Below are 16,325 nucleotides of genomic sequence, written 5' to 3'. Positions count from 1 at the left end.
ACCATCCTTAGGTGGGGAGGAAACCAAAATGATCATTTGGTGATACAGTCAGTGATAGCCTCCTCCCTCCCAAAATATTCAACCTGCTGTTTTGCCACCTCCCTGAGCAGCTACATCAGACCTGCTTTGTATCATACCAGGGTCATCCACTAATCTGTGTCGACAGTTACACAAGAAGTTGGGCAGTATATAGTAAAATCATCAGTGTACAATGGAAATTTTCAAATCCATTTCTACTAGAAGGGAAAGTTATTTGGGAAACATAAAGAACTTTATACAAATGAAATTGAAATAGCTGAAATTCTCAACAATATTGGTTTGAGAGATGATGTCATACCAAGCCAAACTACAATCCTAGTTGGAAAAGCAGAATGTTTCAAGTCCAAGGCCCCAGTAGGAAAGGAGCCCAGTACTGAAAGAAAATAGTTAAAGAAAATTTACTGAAAGAGTAATAACAAAGAAAAAGGAATAAGATAAGAAAAATAAATAGGATAAATAAAATTAAAATGAATTAAAACCAGTGTCTGGTATTAGAATTTGGTATTACAGTCTGCTTAGGCCACACAAATGGATTGCATATTATGATGGCCAGCTGTAAAGGAAGATAAATCCAACAGCATATATCATAAAACATAAGGCAATGTTGTAGATTTAGAAAGCACTAGGGAAAAGTTACTATTCACTAATTTAAGATGTGAATACCATTCTTTGATACAATATTTTTCAGCTCTGACATGAAAGCTGGCCAATATAAACACAAAACACAGTACTTTTGCTTTACCATGTTATCATAAATTTCTTTGGTAATTGTATTTTAACAGAGATCTTTCACATTCACAATTGATCCGTGATCCTCATTTCCTGTCAAGAGGAACCAGATTTGCTGAACAGCAGCACCAATATGCTGCTGTGCCTCACTGTCAAACTTCTCAGTTTTCATGCTGGGAGGCTAGCAAGCAGTTCCTTATAGTTTGAGGGATTTTAGAAATCTATGCTGCAGCCATCACCCATTCATGCCAACCCCTGAATATCAACCTTTACCAGGCAAAACAAAACAGAACAGATTCCTTAGTTAGTTTTGTGATGATTTACTTCCACTCAGTGCCTGTGTCTGTGAGCACAGACTTTTTCATCTAGCCAAGAAGCAGCTTTCATTGTCTGCAGTTAGAGGCTACAGAGTAACCCTATCACAAGAATTGGAGATTCAGGGCATTAAAGTGACTGCATCTAAGGACCATAGAAGACCCTTCCACCACTGCAAGGAATGTCTTCCATATAAGACAATCTAGCCACCTAAGTGGCACCTCTCCTTAGCCCTCTTGAGTTTACCTGGTCCTCATACAGGCTGCTTTGAGAGTTGTTCCTGCATCAGCTAACTTTAAAGACAGCATTCTCTAGCCTTTGTGTCTTTGAAGTGTTTGAACAAAGTGCATACTCTAACAGTCAGCCTTTCCTGAGGTTGATCTTCTATCGGTATGTCTTTCACCCCTGAGTTCTTCAGCTAGACATGTGGCTGTCACTGTACTTTAATTGCTATTCCAGCATTGATGTTCAGTGCAGAAGACAACCTTCTTAGCCTTGTGAGAGCCATCAGTCATTGTTTGAGAGAACTAGACATTCAAGAGCCGATAAAGCTAAACTTTTCTTATCGATGTATCTGTGAAGGAAGTGCATCTCCAGGAATGCAGTGTCCTTTTGACTGAGGAAGTGTATGGATTTCAACCGTAAAACTAATTTTAAGGATAAAATAATGTAAAATGCTAGTCTTTTTGAGTGGGTCCTAATTAGGTTACTCAGTATCAGTGGTGGCTAGAAACCAGTCTTTTAGAGATTTATATAAGACAGATGCCAGTCATACTCTTCAGGAAACTAAGACCTCCAGCTGGCAGGGGAAGCTAATAATTCATTACTTAGGTCGTTGGACTGATGCGCAAGCCATGTGCTCGACAGTTGTGACCTACACCTAAAATTAATGTTCCTCATTGAGCAGCAGATGTGCAGCGTAACCAAAACAAACCAGAATGGTCAAGTAGGCAGTGAAACTGGAACCTTAAATAAATATGCCCTTGTAAAATTTTCTACCTAGTTTCATCCCCTCCGATGATGAGGGTAGTAGCCCTTATAAAGCAGAAGGATTTTAAGGTTATGCTTAACAATATCGTACCAAGATTTAAACACGAGAAAATGGTTCCTTATGTTTTATCTGTATAGCTTTGTTACTACAGTGGACCCCAGTATTTGCAGGGGATGTGTACTAGACCCCCACGAATAGCTAGAATCTTCGAATACTTAGAACCTCTATAAAAACACCTAAAATTGTCTATTTTGTTAGTTCAAACTCAAGAAAACCCCACTGAAATGCTTATACTACCTGGTTTTTTTAATAGTTTTATCAAAAAAGTCTATTTAATCATGAAATTGATATGAAAATTCAGTAATTTGTGGACATTTCTAGTAGCAAAAATACTGCGAATACACAAATTTTCTGCAAATAATGGATATATAAGGTCCACAGAGAAATCCACAAGTACCTGAGTCCGCGAATCTGGAATCTGCGTATAGCAGGGGTCGACTGTATTTCAATTATTGTACATTATTTGATAAATGTTTGTCATGTTTGTTGATGTAAGTTTTTGTTTCATTAATATTACTGTCCATATATAGGTGGTTAATATTGTATCAAATTATGCTATGCCAGTCTTCTAAAATGTGGGAAATATGTAGCAGTGACAAAAGACCAAGAGAATTGAAAAATTAGCAAGAATTTTAAAATATTTGGTTCTCACCATGATCTGTGTACAATTCAGGCAAAGTTGTCAGCAATACCCCCAACCCCCTCTCCACAGAGTTTGATGAGGCTGGTCGTCGTCATCATCAACAGCTTTTAGGTTCAATGACAACAACATTGGGCAAGTCACTGGGTGTTAACAATACTATTGACACCTTGCCCCTTCATCGCTTCATCACATGATATATCCAGTGTCACTTCAAGAGCTTAGTTTTAACACATTTTCCCTGACGTAGCAGTATACCACACCCACTTGCACTAGCCTTGTTAGACATTGCTCAGTGAATACTACACTGAAAATTTTTTGTGTATATAATTACACCAGTTCATTTACAAAATCACCATACAGTTGTCAAGTATTCTTATGAAGACTAGCAACACATTTAGTTGTCTGAAACTGACTGATGATACAAGCAAGTTGCACACAAGTTTAATGTGAACAGTGCTCAGTCCATTCCCAGGTTAGCTTCTGAGGCAAACAAAACTGCTTTTTTAACGTACCTTTTAATCCTTTTAGGACAGGAAGGATCTTTTGATACCCAATAATTGTATATGAAAATCTCAGGTGTGACTCATATAATTACAGGCAATCCCTGCTTATTGGTGGTCCAGTTTTATGGTGCTATCTGCTGATTTCGGGTTATCGGTGCTGATACATGCCTAACAGAGGCGCTGATCTCTGGTTATCAGCACTGATACCCAGTTATTGGCGCTGATAAGCTCCAAAAGTTCTGCAATTTTCGGTTATGAGTGATTTTTGCTTATCATCAAGCTTTCTAAATGGAACCCCCACCGATAACAGGGGACTGCCTGTATTGTTATTTTGTGCCAGTTATTTGAAGAAGTTTTACAGGAAAACATTTATATCACTTTAATGGGCCAAAAGTGACTAGTATGGTAAACATTGTGGCAAAACCCACACTTCTGCTCAGAATATGAGAGAGATTAGTGTGACTTGAGATTTCATCTCCCCTTCCTTGTACATCTGTATATATTTGCCCAATAAATATACTCAGGGATTTGCTGTTGGTTGTAGTTCTTATCTTTTTCAATAGTATGACAGCAGTAATTGTAATTTTGCAAAGTAAAGGTACTTCATCTCTCCCCATCTCAGTACACCTTGTAAATATTTGTGCATAAACAGGCTCAGGGTTTGTTGCTGATTTCAGTTCTTATCTTCTACTATATTATGTGAGCTGCAATTGTAATTTGTCAAAATAAAATGTAAAAAATACTAGAGAAAAAATGTATTCTAGCAAAAATGAGCATATTTTTTCATTTTTTGTGTCTCAGGGTTGGAAATATTCACTTTTAATCAGGGTTGGAAATATTCACTTTCAACTTCCAGTTAAAGGTACATAAAATTGTTTAGATTTGTTCTTATTTACATTATCTGTTATTTTACCTGTACATTTGGTTATCCTTTTCGTGGATATTATTTTTGTTTTTTCATTGGCTGACCTTAAAGTTTGCCGGGTTTTATGGTATTGTTAATGTATATATAGCTTGGCCTGTAAGAGTTAAGAAATATGCAATCCTTGAAAGTCATTATTCTAAATTTTTTATGATACAGAGAATAATTTTGATGAATTCATTTTATAAAGTGAATAACCTATAAGTGAACAAAGACCATAATTGAAAGCTTATACAGCCAGGGCTGGGCATGTTTGAAACATTTCTGCTCAGCTCGTGTCGGCCTATGAAAGTAATCCTTAACATCATTCTTTCTAGGTAAAATTTATCCTAAAAAAATTACCAGAGAAAAAACAAAATTAAGAAAATGTCAGTAAAACTGACTCGCTCACTCTTAAAAGAGTGTCGGTATGATATAGGGGCGAGTGTGGAACACTACCACGAGACAAACACCAATTAGAACTTCCCTATCAGAATCCCCCCAAGAGAGAGCCGATACCAACGGGCGATGCAGCCTCTACTACTACTACTAGAGGACGCCACGGACAGCAGCGCCCCTAGCGGTCATCCTTAATTTTTAGCACCTGCGACAAGTCGCCATTTTCTTGTGCTCGTGTTTTTTCTTGGGATTATCCGCTTTGGAATCATGGAACGCTCTGCTATCGCCACGGCTAAGTTAAGTAACTCATAAGTAACATTTTACTGTAATTTTATCTTCCGGGTACCAGTATTTTCCTTTTTATAGGTCAAATACGGTTCCTCGGTTGTCTCGTGGCGGCCATGCCGCCTCGTAGAATTCCCGGTCCTCCATACTGGGACTTCTTATGCTTATGGCTTACTTTTCCCATTCATGTTTACATCGAGTTAGCTATGTTGCAGCCCTCCTACCATTCTCTTAGCTTGGTATTTAGGGCTATTATTATTTTTATTTTCGGCCCAGCATCCCGGCTCTTGCTCTACATCGGCTATCGCTGGCTCCGAGTAGGCTTCTGTTTTTCGGAACAGTCTGCCTCCTCCTGGGCTTCTTTCTCTTTTACTAACAGTGTCTCTTCCCCCTTTTTCGATATATGATTTTATTTAGGGTGTTAGGCTAGCCTAGGTGCTTGTTCCACATGTTGGTACAGCTTGGTTCACGTGGCCCTACCACGGTTGTGTTGCTCGCGGCCTAGGCCACTTGCGGTCACGTGTACTATAGCACCTTTCACCCTGCCCCTTTTCCCTCCCTCTCTGATGTAGGGAGGAGCTGGGGGACCCCTTGGTTGTCATAACAACCTCATCGCCTTCTCTCACACTCTCGGAGGTGCCGGGGGGTTCCGCCAGCAGGGGGTATAGGGCGACCACTATGAGGTACCGGGTCTCCATACGGGTAGTTGGTGAGGTGGGGAGGAGTAGGCCATCCCTCCCCACTTTCCACGCTCCCCGCCGTGTTTCGCCGGGACCTCCATCCCCCCCTCCCCTTTACTCAGCCACCTTCCTTACGATACGAAAGGAGCCTTCCGTCGCAGCCGGGGCCCCTTTGGTTATAGTATATTGGCTCCGCTAGCGGGCAGGGTGGGTGCTATGGATGGTCGATTGCTTGCCTACTATATCCTTATATCTCTCCCCCGCTACCGGAAGGGAGCTTACCCTTACCTACGCACTCTTCTAGTAGACGGGTGGAGAGAATTAGAAGTTGTTTTTATGTTGTTATTTTGCTACTTTAAGGATATATACCCTATTATAAGATAGTTTTTTACAATGAATTGTGTATTATTATTTCATTTTATCAACCATCCCCGCCATTTTACGTCGTGGTTTCCATTACCACCACTCCTAGTTGGTTGATTCTTGTGCCTCCGCCACTGGCGGAGCCATAGCCTATCTTCCAACCTGGTTACCACACGTATTTTAGCGGGGCTCTGGTTTCATCTAACTTTATCGCTCCGGCACCAGCGGAGCATATGTTAGGCTGTAAGTGTTTACTCTGTACTCATGTACGTTTTCACTTACAGGCTACCAACTGCCAGGTCTCGCCTGTAATGCGACGCTGTATGACCCCTGTGGACATGACGAGTGCAGGTCTCACGCCCCGTGTGCCACTTTGTACAACGAGTCAATCGTCTGGCACCCCGAGGCCTGCACTATATGCTACGACCTGGTCGCGCAGCTGGTGGATGGGGTAAGTCCATTATGAGGTTACTTATGAATTTACTAACAACTTCTAGTTCGTAAGTTTGTTAACCCTGTCCGCAATTGGTAGCTAATCCAGCCTTTCTTTCAGGCTAGCGGTGTGAGGGAAGTCGCCCTCGCCACCCTGAAAGCGGTGGGTGGGCGGCTTGGGAAAACGCCGCCAAGGGCCAGCCCTACATTTTGGATAGAAAGCTGGCCATCCAGATCTTCCCTGCGGGCAAGTCGACGGGCTACGTCGACCCCTTGTCCGCCGCCCCCGTGATAGCCGCCATCCAGCAAGAACTCCAGAATTCGTTGGGGGTCGTAGCCTCCCAGGAGTCAGTCCCGGACGTCGCCGCCCTGGACCTGAATCTCGAGCCGAGATGGCGGTAGTAAGTGAGGATTTGTTGGTTGAGGTAGGTTTGTCGGGCGCCCAAGGTCTTTCCTTGGGCGCTCCTGGGTCTTCTCCTGTCCCTCTTCTTCCGCCTCCTTCCAAGGCTTTCCGGGATCCGAGATCCCTAGCCGCACTCCCGCTCTCTCTGTACCTCCTAAGGAGAAGGGGAAAGAGAGAACCGAAGACTTTGTCTAAGACGACTTCTAGGAAGTCGTCTTCGTCTTCTTCGGCCAGGAAGTCATCGACTTCATACGCCGACGCGGTGAAGGCTAAGCCGAGCTCTTCCCAGTCGAAGAGCTCCAGAAGCAAGGCTTCGAAGGAGAAGGCTCGCGCTACCTCCGATCGCTGCTTTCTCCCGCTTCCGCTGCCCCCTCTCCGGCTATGCCGGCAGGGGTGGCAAGCACCAGCGCCTGCGTTCCCTCTCCTGTCTCATCAGGAATGATGGAGCAGGTAGGAGCGATGGTAGGTTCCCAAATTTCAGCTTGGGGAACACGTTTTGAGCAGATGTTCGCGCAATTGTCGAGCAGTCTGTCTCAAACTGGACAGACGGTCCAGGAACTCTCTAATAGGATAGAGAGAATGAGGATCGGGTAGCTGGCTATCTCAGGCTCCTCCCCCCAGTCCTTCCCCAGGCCCTTTCATAAGCACGGGGAATTCTCCAACTTCCACCTTACGACTCCTTGCCAGCTTTCTCTATGGACAATCCATGGAGAGTAGCGGCCTATGCTCCTTTTAAGGACGGGATGATTTCGATCCCGGAGTTTGGCACTCGAGGATTGAGGACTTCGGTTCTATCCTCCGGGTCTGTCACAGCCTTTCATCGGGTATGCTAGGCTGACGCCAACGGCTCTTACAGAGAGGACAAGATCTCGAAGGAGTCAGTCCTCTACAGTAGAGATCACGCCCAACGGGAATGGGTTCACTGCCTTGAGGACTGGGAGTGTACTAATACTAGACTCCAGGCCTATAAGAGCCCCTTCACTATTTTCGCGACGGAAGAGGATGGTCTCTCTTCCGTTCGCCACGAAATTGGTGGAGGAAGGCTCTTCAGGCAGTCCTCAAGGATGAGCCCGTTCCACAGTTGAGAGAGTCGGAGTCTACTTCTCCACTCTTCCCGCCTTCGGAGAGTTATGGGAAACCTGCCAGCTACTTTTCACGCTGGGTAAACTCAAGCCGGGACTGCGCTATGGACCAGTTCGGTGAGAAGTTACCTAGGCTGCCGGATTCCCTAATCCAGGCAGAGTTCGATGCGCGAACTAGGTTTGGCAGGTCCCTTAACTCTCTTATCGTTACGGAAATGGCTGCTCTTTCATACGCTAACGAACCGCTGTTCAAGATCCTGGCGAAATCGCAGTTTTCAGACGGTTCTGTTAGACGCCTTTGACTTCTTCCAAGCCAGGAGGAAACTGTCGGAAGCATGTTCTTCAAGAGTGCACTATCAGGCACGAGCCTAATAGACTCTTGGCTGCGAGCATGTGGGAGCGGATCTCTTCCCAGAGTCCGCAGTGAACGAAGTCCACCACGAAGCTGCTAGACTCAACCAGAGCCTTAGAGCTAGGTGGGGTATTTCCTCTAAGAGGAACAGGAATCCGTTCCCACAGCTGGCAAGAAACCAAAGAAGGCTGGTAAGAGGTTCCAGCCATATAAAAAACTCCAGCATCAGCAGCAGTTTGTGCAGGCAGTCCCAGTTACCCAACAGGGACAACCTGCTACATCTAAGCAAACCCAGCCTTTCCTCCTGGTGCCCCAGCAATCGCAACCTTCGACTTCCTACGCTATCTCGCCTGCCTTTAACCCTGCTTATGAGGCTCAAGGCTACTCTCAACCGATGGGGTAGGGCGAGAGGTTACTTTCGTCACCGTGGCGCAGGAAGGGGCACAAGGAGTAAGCAGTTCAGAGGAGGGCGTGGTGGCCAAACCCGCCCATCAGCAATGAGGCTCCCCAGGTAGAGGGAGGCTGTTCCTCTTTTCCGCCACAGGTGGGGGTTCAGCAGTTGGGCACAGAGCATAGTGTCCCAAAGGATTAGCTGGAGCTGGATCCAAGATCCTTCTCCAATCAAATCATTTCATCAGATACCGTCAAAGGAATTGATAGATTACGCGGAAGAACTCCTTCAGAAAGGAGCTATTGCGAGAGTCAAACATCTAAAATTTCAAGGTCGCTTATTCAGCGTGGGGGGGGGACCAAAAGAAAGGCTCAACAAAAAGAAGGGTTAATCTTAGACTTGTCAAAGCTAAACTCTTTCATTCGCTGCGACAAGTTCAAGATGCTTACCCTCTCGCAAGTAAGGACCTTACTTCCGCGTGGAGCCGTCACATGCTCCATCGATCTTACAGACGCATACTATCATATCCCTATAGCCAGCACTTCCGCCCATTCCTAGGATTCAGGCTAGGAAATCAGACATTCTCATTCAAAGTGATGCCCTTCGGTCTGAATGTATAGCCCCCAGGGTATTCACAAAAGATAGCAGAAGTGGTTGTACAACAATTGAGAGCTCAGGGAATCATGGTAGCGGCATACCTCGACGATTGGTTGATCTGGGCACCAACAGTCGAGGAATGTCTCAAAGCTACCAAAAAGGTAGTTCACTTTCTGGAACATCTGGGGTTCCAGATAAACAAAACGAAATCCAGATTTATTCCGGAATCTCGTTTTCAGTGGCTAGGAATCCAATGGGATTTGTCCTCCACAATCTATCAATTCCAGTGGTCAAACGGAAGGAAATAGCAAAATCTGTCAGGCAATTTCTCAAATGCAAACAAACGTCAAGAAGAAACCAGGAGAGAATCCTAGGGTCTCTTCAGTTTGCTTCAGTAACAGATATCCTTCTGAAAGCAAGGCTGAAAGATATAAATCGAATTTGGCGGTCAAAAGCAAACTCCAAATATCGAGACAAGTTGTCAGTAATTCCACAGATCCTCCGCAACCAACTACGGCCTTGGTCAAAAGTAAAGAACTTAGCCAAGAAAGTACCCCTTCAATATCCCCTCCCAGTGTTAACCATTCACACGGATGCATCCCTGTCCGGGTGGGGGGGATACTCTCAGTTCAAACAGGTTCAGGGGACTTGGTCAGTTCAATTTCGCCAGCTCCACATAAACGTGTTGGAAGCAATGGCAGTATTTCTTACTCTGAAGAGACTGCTTCCCCCGAAGAAGTCTCATCTAAGGCTAGTTTTGGACAGTGCAGTGGTAGTTCATTGCATCAACAGAGGAGGGTCCAAATCCAAGCATGTGAACCATGTCATGATAGCCATCTTTGCATTAGCAAGCAAACACAAATGGCATCTGTCTGCCACTCACCTGGCAGAGTAAGAAATGTGATAGGCAGACGCCCTGTCCCGGTCAGTTTCCTCTGGAATCAGAGTGGTCTCTGGACGTCGGGTCATTCCAGTGGGTAAGCCGGAGAGACCCAGGTCTCCAAGTGGATCTTCGCCTACAAGCGAACCACAAGCTCCCTTGCTATGTGGCCCCCAACCTGGACCCTCTGGCTTATGCCACGGACGCCCTGTCGTGGATTGGAATCAGTGGAGGAGAATTTATGTTTTTTCCTCCAGTGAATCTTCTCTTGAAAGTCCTAGACAAACTAAGGTCTTTCAAAGGGATAGTAGCTCTGATTGCACCGGACTGGCCCAAGAGCAACTGTATCCTCTTCTTTTGGAATTGGGTCTCCGACCTCAACGGATCCCCAATCCCAAACTATCACAATCAGTACAAATGAGGACTGTGTTTCGCTTCCTCAGGAACTCTCCAGACCCTAACTTTATGGACTTCATGAAGTTTGCGGCTAATAAAGATGCTGACATTGATCCACAGAATATTCTCTTCCTAGAATCAGATAAGAGAGAGTCAACCATTAGACAATATGACTCAGCTGTTAAAAAATTAGCATCTTTCTTGAGGGAATCGAACACTACAACCATGACAGTTAATTTGGCTATATCCTTTTTCAGATCCTTATTTGAAAAAGGTTTAGCAGCTAGCACGATTACCACTCATAAGTCGCTTTGAAGAAAATCTTTCAAGTAGGTTTTCAGATAGATTTGACTGAATCTTATTTCACTCTATCCCTAAAGCCTGTGCTAGACTTAGACTTCTCAGAGGCCTACTACAGTTTCATGGTTCTTAAATGATGTCCTCAAACTAGCTTCAGATACTGACAACTCATCTTGTACATTCATAATGCTCCTGAGGAAGACACTATTCTTATTAAGCCTAGCCTTCTCAGAGCTAGAATTTCAGAACTGTCGGCTCTATCCAGGGATGCGGGTCATGTGGAATTCCTCCCATCAGGAGAAGTTCTACTTGCTCCGGATCGTAGCTTTTTAGACAAAAAATGTAAGAGATCCTTAGCAAGGTGGGCTCCTTGGAAGGTTATCCCACTTCCACAGGATCCTTCTCTCTGCCCAGTATCAACTCTTAGAGCCTTTCTATCTCGCACTTCTTCTAGATCCTCGGGTGCTCTCATTCAGAAAGAAAAAGGTGGTACTTTATCAGTTAAAGGCATTAGACAGCAAATCCTTTACTTCATTAAACAAGCCAACCCTGAGTCATTCCCAAAAGCACATGATATCAGGGGAGTAGCCACCTCAATTAATTATTTCCAACATATGAACTTTGAGGATCTTAGAAAGTATACTGGATGGAAATCCCCGACAGTCTTTAAACGGCATTATTTAAAGTCCTTGGAATCTTTAAAGTTTTCAGCAGTAGCAGCGGGAAACATAGTTTCCCCTGATACTGCTTAGTAGTTGTAGTATTGATCCAGGTCTCCTTTCTACCTACTTCAACCAACATGCCTCAACCTATCGTCAGGCTACTCAACATCATAGCCTTAGCCGTTGTGTCTTATAGTGGTTTGTCCCTTATTTTTTTGCTAGGGACAACCACCCTTGTACTGATATGTACTTCAGTGTTCCTACCCTTATTTTTATGCTAGGGTAGGCCACAATATGTTTGTATAAATTCTCCATTGGGTTTGTGATAAGTTTCACTCACAATGTGTTTGTATATATTTGAATTAATTGTATTAATTGTATTAATGATGGACTTGAGTGTACCTACCCTTATTTTTATGCTAGGGTAGGACACATATATGTATATAATTGTATTTATATATTCTAATTAAGTAAATCCAAAAAATTTCCTTATTTTACATGCATATTTATAATTTTATTATCTACCATTTAAGTACTTTAAGTTTACTAACATTCTATTATTGATTATTGTAATAAGTTAGTTTAAGTACTTATTTTGTATGCTGTATCTGATTTACTTATATTATATCCATCATTTTAATCTGTTTTTCATTATTTCCTTTTCCATCTTGTCTGTTTCTCTGGTACTCTTTCATAGGCCGACACGAGCTGAGCCCAGAAAAGGGATTTTGACGAAGGAAAAATCTATTTCTGGGTGATTGGCTCGTGTCGCCCTATGAAACCCATCCCTTTTTTATGGTTTGTTTTCCCCCCCTTGCAGGACAAGATGTATTTATGTTTTAATTAAGGATGTCCGCTAGGGGCGCTGCTGTCCGTGGCGTCCTCTAGTAGTAGTAGTAGAGGCTGCATCGCCCGTTGGTATCGGCTCTCTCTTGGGGGGATTCTGATAGGGAAGTTCTAATTGGTGTTTGTCTCGTGGTAGTGTTCCACACTCGCCCCTATATCATACCGACACTTCTTTTTAAGAGTGAGCGAGTCAGTTTTACTGACATTTTCTTAATTTTGTTTTTCTCTGGTAATTTTAGGATAATTTTACCTAGAAAGAATGATGTTAAGGATTACTTTCATAGGGCGACACGAGCCAATCACCCAGAAATAGATTTTTCCTTCGTCAAAATCCCTTTTAAAGGCCTCTAAAATCTTGAGTAACTAAGGCAGTCTAATTGTTACTGTTGAGTGGGCTTTCTGAACTTAGTTTTATCCCTCCGTTCATCAGTCCATCTGTTCACACTAGTGTGTGTCACACTTGTTTTGTCTTCACAACTCTTACGACAGTACAGGATATTTGGTTCAGACATGGGTACAGAGATAGACCATCTCCAGAATTTGAAAAGACAATGCTAGCCTTAGTAGCACTTTTTAGTTAGCTTTATGTTATCTTTATGTTATCTTTAGATCAACTTTGCTCTAGCTGGTTGAAGAGTGGGATCTACAAATTTTTTATGGTGTATTGTGCACAGATGTCATTATATCATAAAGGTTGTTTTTAATGTGAAACTATTTGATTTCAGACATGCCAGTAATCCCTGACTTAGAAGAAGTTGTTGAAGAAGACTTTACACAACAAGTTGCCCAAGCCCCAAGGTAAAATTAGATTTCTTGAACTGTTTCATTTGTATTGCACTGAGATATTATGATTTTCTGTATCCAACGGTTTATAAAACAGGTTTTGGCGTAAGAAAAACTATTTTTAATAGCTACTGTGAGTCTTAAAAGGCGTTACAGTCATAGTCCCCCCAGGGCTCCATAAAACAGACCAACCAATCTCAAAGAATACTCTTCTAGTTGATCCCAGCCAGAATAGTGCCTGTTGGCCCAATGATAGAATATAAAGGACTCAAGAGGGTTCTATATCTTTGTCTACAATGACTGCCTCAGTTCTTACTTCATCTTTCACACACTAGGTCTGTTCATAATTACATAGCTAATAGTACATTTCACAAAAGTGACTTACCAAACAATTACATAGCTGTAAGCTTTCTTACCTGGCAGTCGAAAATTCAAATTATTTGGTGATGGCGGTGCTGCCGTTGTTAGTGTAGGTGAGAAGGGACCCCACTTTTGGGAACACCCAGTACTGCCGAGCTAACTGTTATCAATTCGTTTTCTGCCGGCCACGGAGTAACATCGGTGGTTCTCGCAGTCGTTTTCATTGCCTTTGCTGTTCATCAGCATATTTTAGTGAAGTTCTCTTTTGGTGGTTGTTATTCAGTATTAGCATGTCAGACTCTAGTTCGTCAGCAGTTAGGTTTTGCAACAAGGTTGCAAAACTAGGATGCCTAAATTGTGTTATGTTCTGCACTCCTAGTGCATGAAGTGTATGGGACAGGAATGCAATAAAGATTCAACTTGCACTGAGTGTCAGAGTTTAGATGATCAGGCTTGGAAGAACTTTTTTCACATTTGGAGAAGATGGAAAAGGATAGGAAGAGAAAGGCGGCTCTTAGAGCCGAAAGTGAAGATAGTATTGAAGTAACTCCTTTGACTTTAGAGGTAAAGAAGTCTACTTATCGTCCCCTCTTTTATCTAACATCTTTCCTATCATTAGCCCTCATACTTCTTTACCACTTACTCCACTTCGAGTAGCCCATGCTTCCAATCTTGATACCATTGCCAGCTTAGAGTCCAAAATGGACAAGAAATTTGAATTTTTGGCCAATTCTGTAATGGATTTAGGAATGTCATTTCATGCTTTTGTCAAGCAATTGACTAGTGCCAAGAATAGTGAAATGCCTAGTGTCAGTGTTGTGCCCGAGGAGGTGGCTGTCCATCGCCCCCAGTTCTAGACAAAGCTCACTGTCCCATTCCCCCGCACCTGGGAGAAGACATACCAGAGGTCGAAGGGTGACTGGTGGGGTTTGCCTACGGGCAGTCATCGACTCCATCAAGCCTGTCAACTTGAGGGCTTTGATTAAATGCCATTGGAAAGGCTTAGATGTAAGTGCAGTGCAGTTTTCATCTGACTCAGAAGTGTCGTTGCCTGAAAAGAAGTGACAACCTCGTTGTGCTGTGGTCTCTCGCCCGCTAAAGAGATTTGCCTCTTTCGCTGGGTGTTCGACTCCTCTAGTGAACAAGTCAAAGGAGCTTAGGAGCCCACGACCATCTTGTAGATTTAAGCCTGATCAGTTTATTCAGGATTCAGGCCATTCATCATCAGATAGTCAGGATCATTCTGGTGCCAAAATGCTCGGTTCTGCGTAGTCAGGATCATTCTGGTGCCAAAATGCTCGCGATTCTCAAGCGTATTACTTGCTCATGTGTTGTCAATTCATCTTCTGCCTTTTCGAAAGGAGTTTTGACTCATGTTTGCCTCCACCTATGTGAGTTCCCTCACCTTCCAGTGATTGTCGACTAAGAAGAGTCTTTCAACTGCCACAACCCTGACGTCCATGCCGGGTACTCTGCAAAATGATTCGTCTTTGTGAACTTTTAGCCAACAGCTTCAAGAACTTATGGGTTTTTTGAAGAAGACAACTGCCCCTAAAGGGGAGGACGTTGGTCTGTAACCTGTGTCATCAGAAGAAAAGGAGGAAGAAGACTAAGACTCTAAATCTTCATCAGCCTGCAAGTCGTGAAAAATTTTTTTGTCAACTACTCAGATTTCTTTAAACAAGCTCCTACATCTTCTCCACCTTCAATTTTTGTAATGGATAGGAAGACTGTCACAAGTGGTTTACCCAAGCTGTCCTTTCCCAGTCCGACAAGTAAATTTTGATGGAGGGGAATGAGTGGTTGGTGAAGAAGCAGGAATTAGGAAAAGCATCTTTCACTTACCCCCTTCCACATTTCTTAATAAGAAGTACCGTTTTTACGCAACCGGAGAAGTTCCTTCCTTGGGAGTATCTGCCTCCTCTCAAGGGGACTTCTCTGGTCTAGTAGATGTTAACAGGAGGTCAGCGTTCGCTTCAGCCAAAGTAATATTTTCAACTCCAGACTTTGATCAGCTTGTGAAGAACCTGTTCAAGGTGATAGAGGTATTTAGCTTCTATGATTTGGCTATTGGAACATTGGGCAGGAAGATTGAAGATTGCCAGTCCTTGGTGGAAGAGTTTGCATCAAACTGGCTGAACATTTTGTCTTGTCCAGACAAGGCGGTAAGGGATGGTTATCAGGAGAACCAGCTTCCCTTTTCACTATGGGGGTGCTAAAGAAAAGGGAATTATGGTACTCTTTCGCTTCTCGGGGAGTAATGACACCCAGAAGTCAGCCCCTCCCTTAAGTAAGTTGCACCTTTTTTTTACTGAAAGAGGTGGTCAAACAGGTGCTGTCAGGACATTGAGAAGAATCGACTAATGATCTTCTGGCTCAGTTCAACGAGGCGCCCAAAAGGGGACCCCCATACAGGAGTAAGTCATCCCCTCTGCAGAAGCATCCTTTTTGGGGAGGGAAAACCAAGATGCAAAATAGACCAAAGTCCAACTTACATGCACCAGCTAAGTCGACCAAGAAGCCCTCTTTCAAGTCGACCTCCAAGTAATCCGTATGTCCTTCACACACCAGTAGGAGCAGAGCCATGGGTCATACATACAAGTTCTCCAAGAGGGTTATTCAATCCCCTTTCAAGAGGTTCTGCCGCTGTCCAATGCTCCCATTGCATTGACAGCGTACTCGGAGGGATCAGAGGGAGCTTTAGCCTTAGTTGAAGAAGGAGAAGCTCTGATCAAGAACCAAGCCATAGAAGAGGTACAAGACTTGGACTCCATAGGTTTTTACAACAGACTTTTTGTAGTTCCCAAGGCATCGAGGGATGGAGATCTGTTTTGGAAGTCAGTGCTTTGAATCTTTGTGTGCGGAAGATGAATGAATTATTTCATGGAAGCCAGTCAATCTGTTATGTCAGCTGTCCAGCCAGATGACTGGAT

At 43.5% G+C, this 16,325-nt stretch overlaps 1 protein-coding gene across 1 annotated transcript in view; it reads left to right on the top strand.

The window, feature by feature from the left end:
- Positions 1–16,325, top strand: part of LOC135225292 (intraflagellar transport protein 43 homolog) — a 222,630-nt gene that overhangs the window by 81,705 nt on the left and 124,600 nt on the right. The window contains 1 exon segment of the mRNA XM_064264621.1: positions 12,975–13,047. Within this exon segment, the coding sequence (XP_064120691.1) occupies positions 12,975–13,047 (73 nt within the window).

This window comes from Macrobrachium nipponense, chromosome 13, assembly GCF_015104395.2.
Source record: "Macrobrachium nipponense isolate FS-2020 chromosome 13, ASM1510439v2, whole genome shotgun sequence".
Taxonomy (NCBI): Eukaryota; Metazoa; Arthropoda; class Malacostraca; order Decapoda; family Palaemonidae; genus Macrobrachium; species Macrobrachium nipponense.
This window is presented reverse-complemented; position numbering and strand designations above follow the sequence as displayed.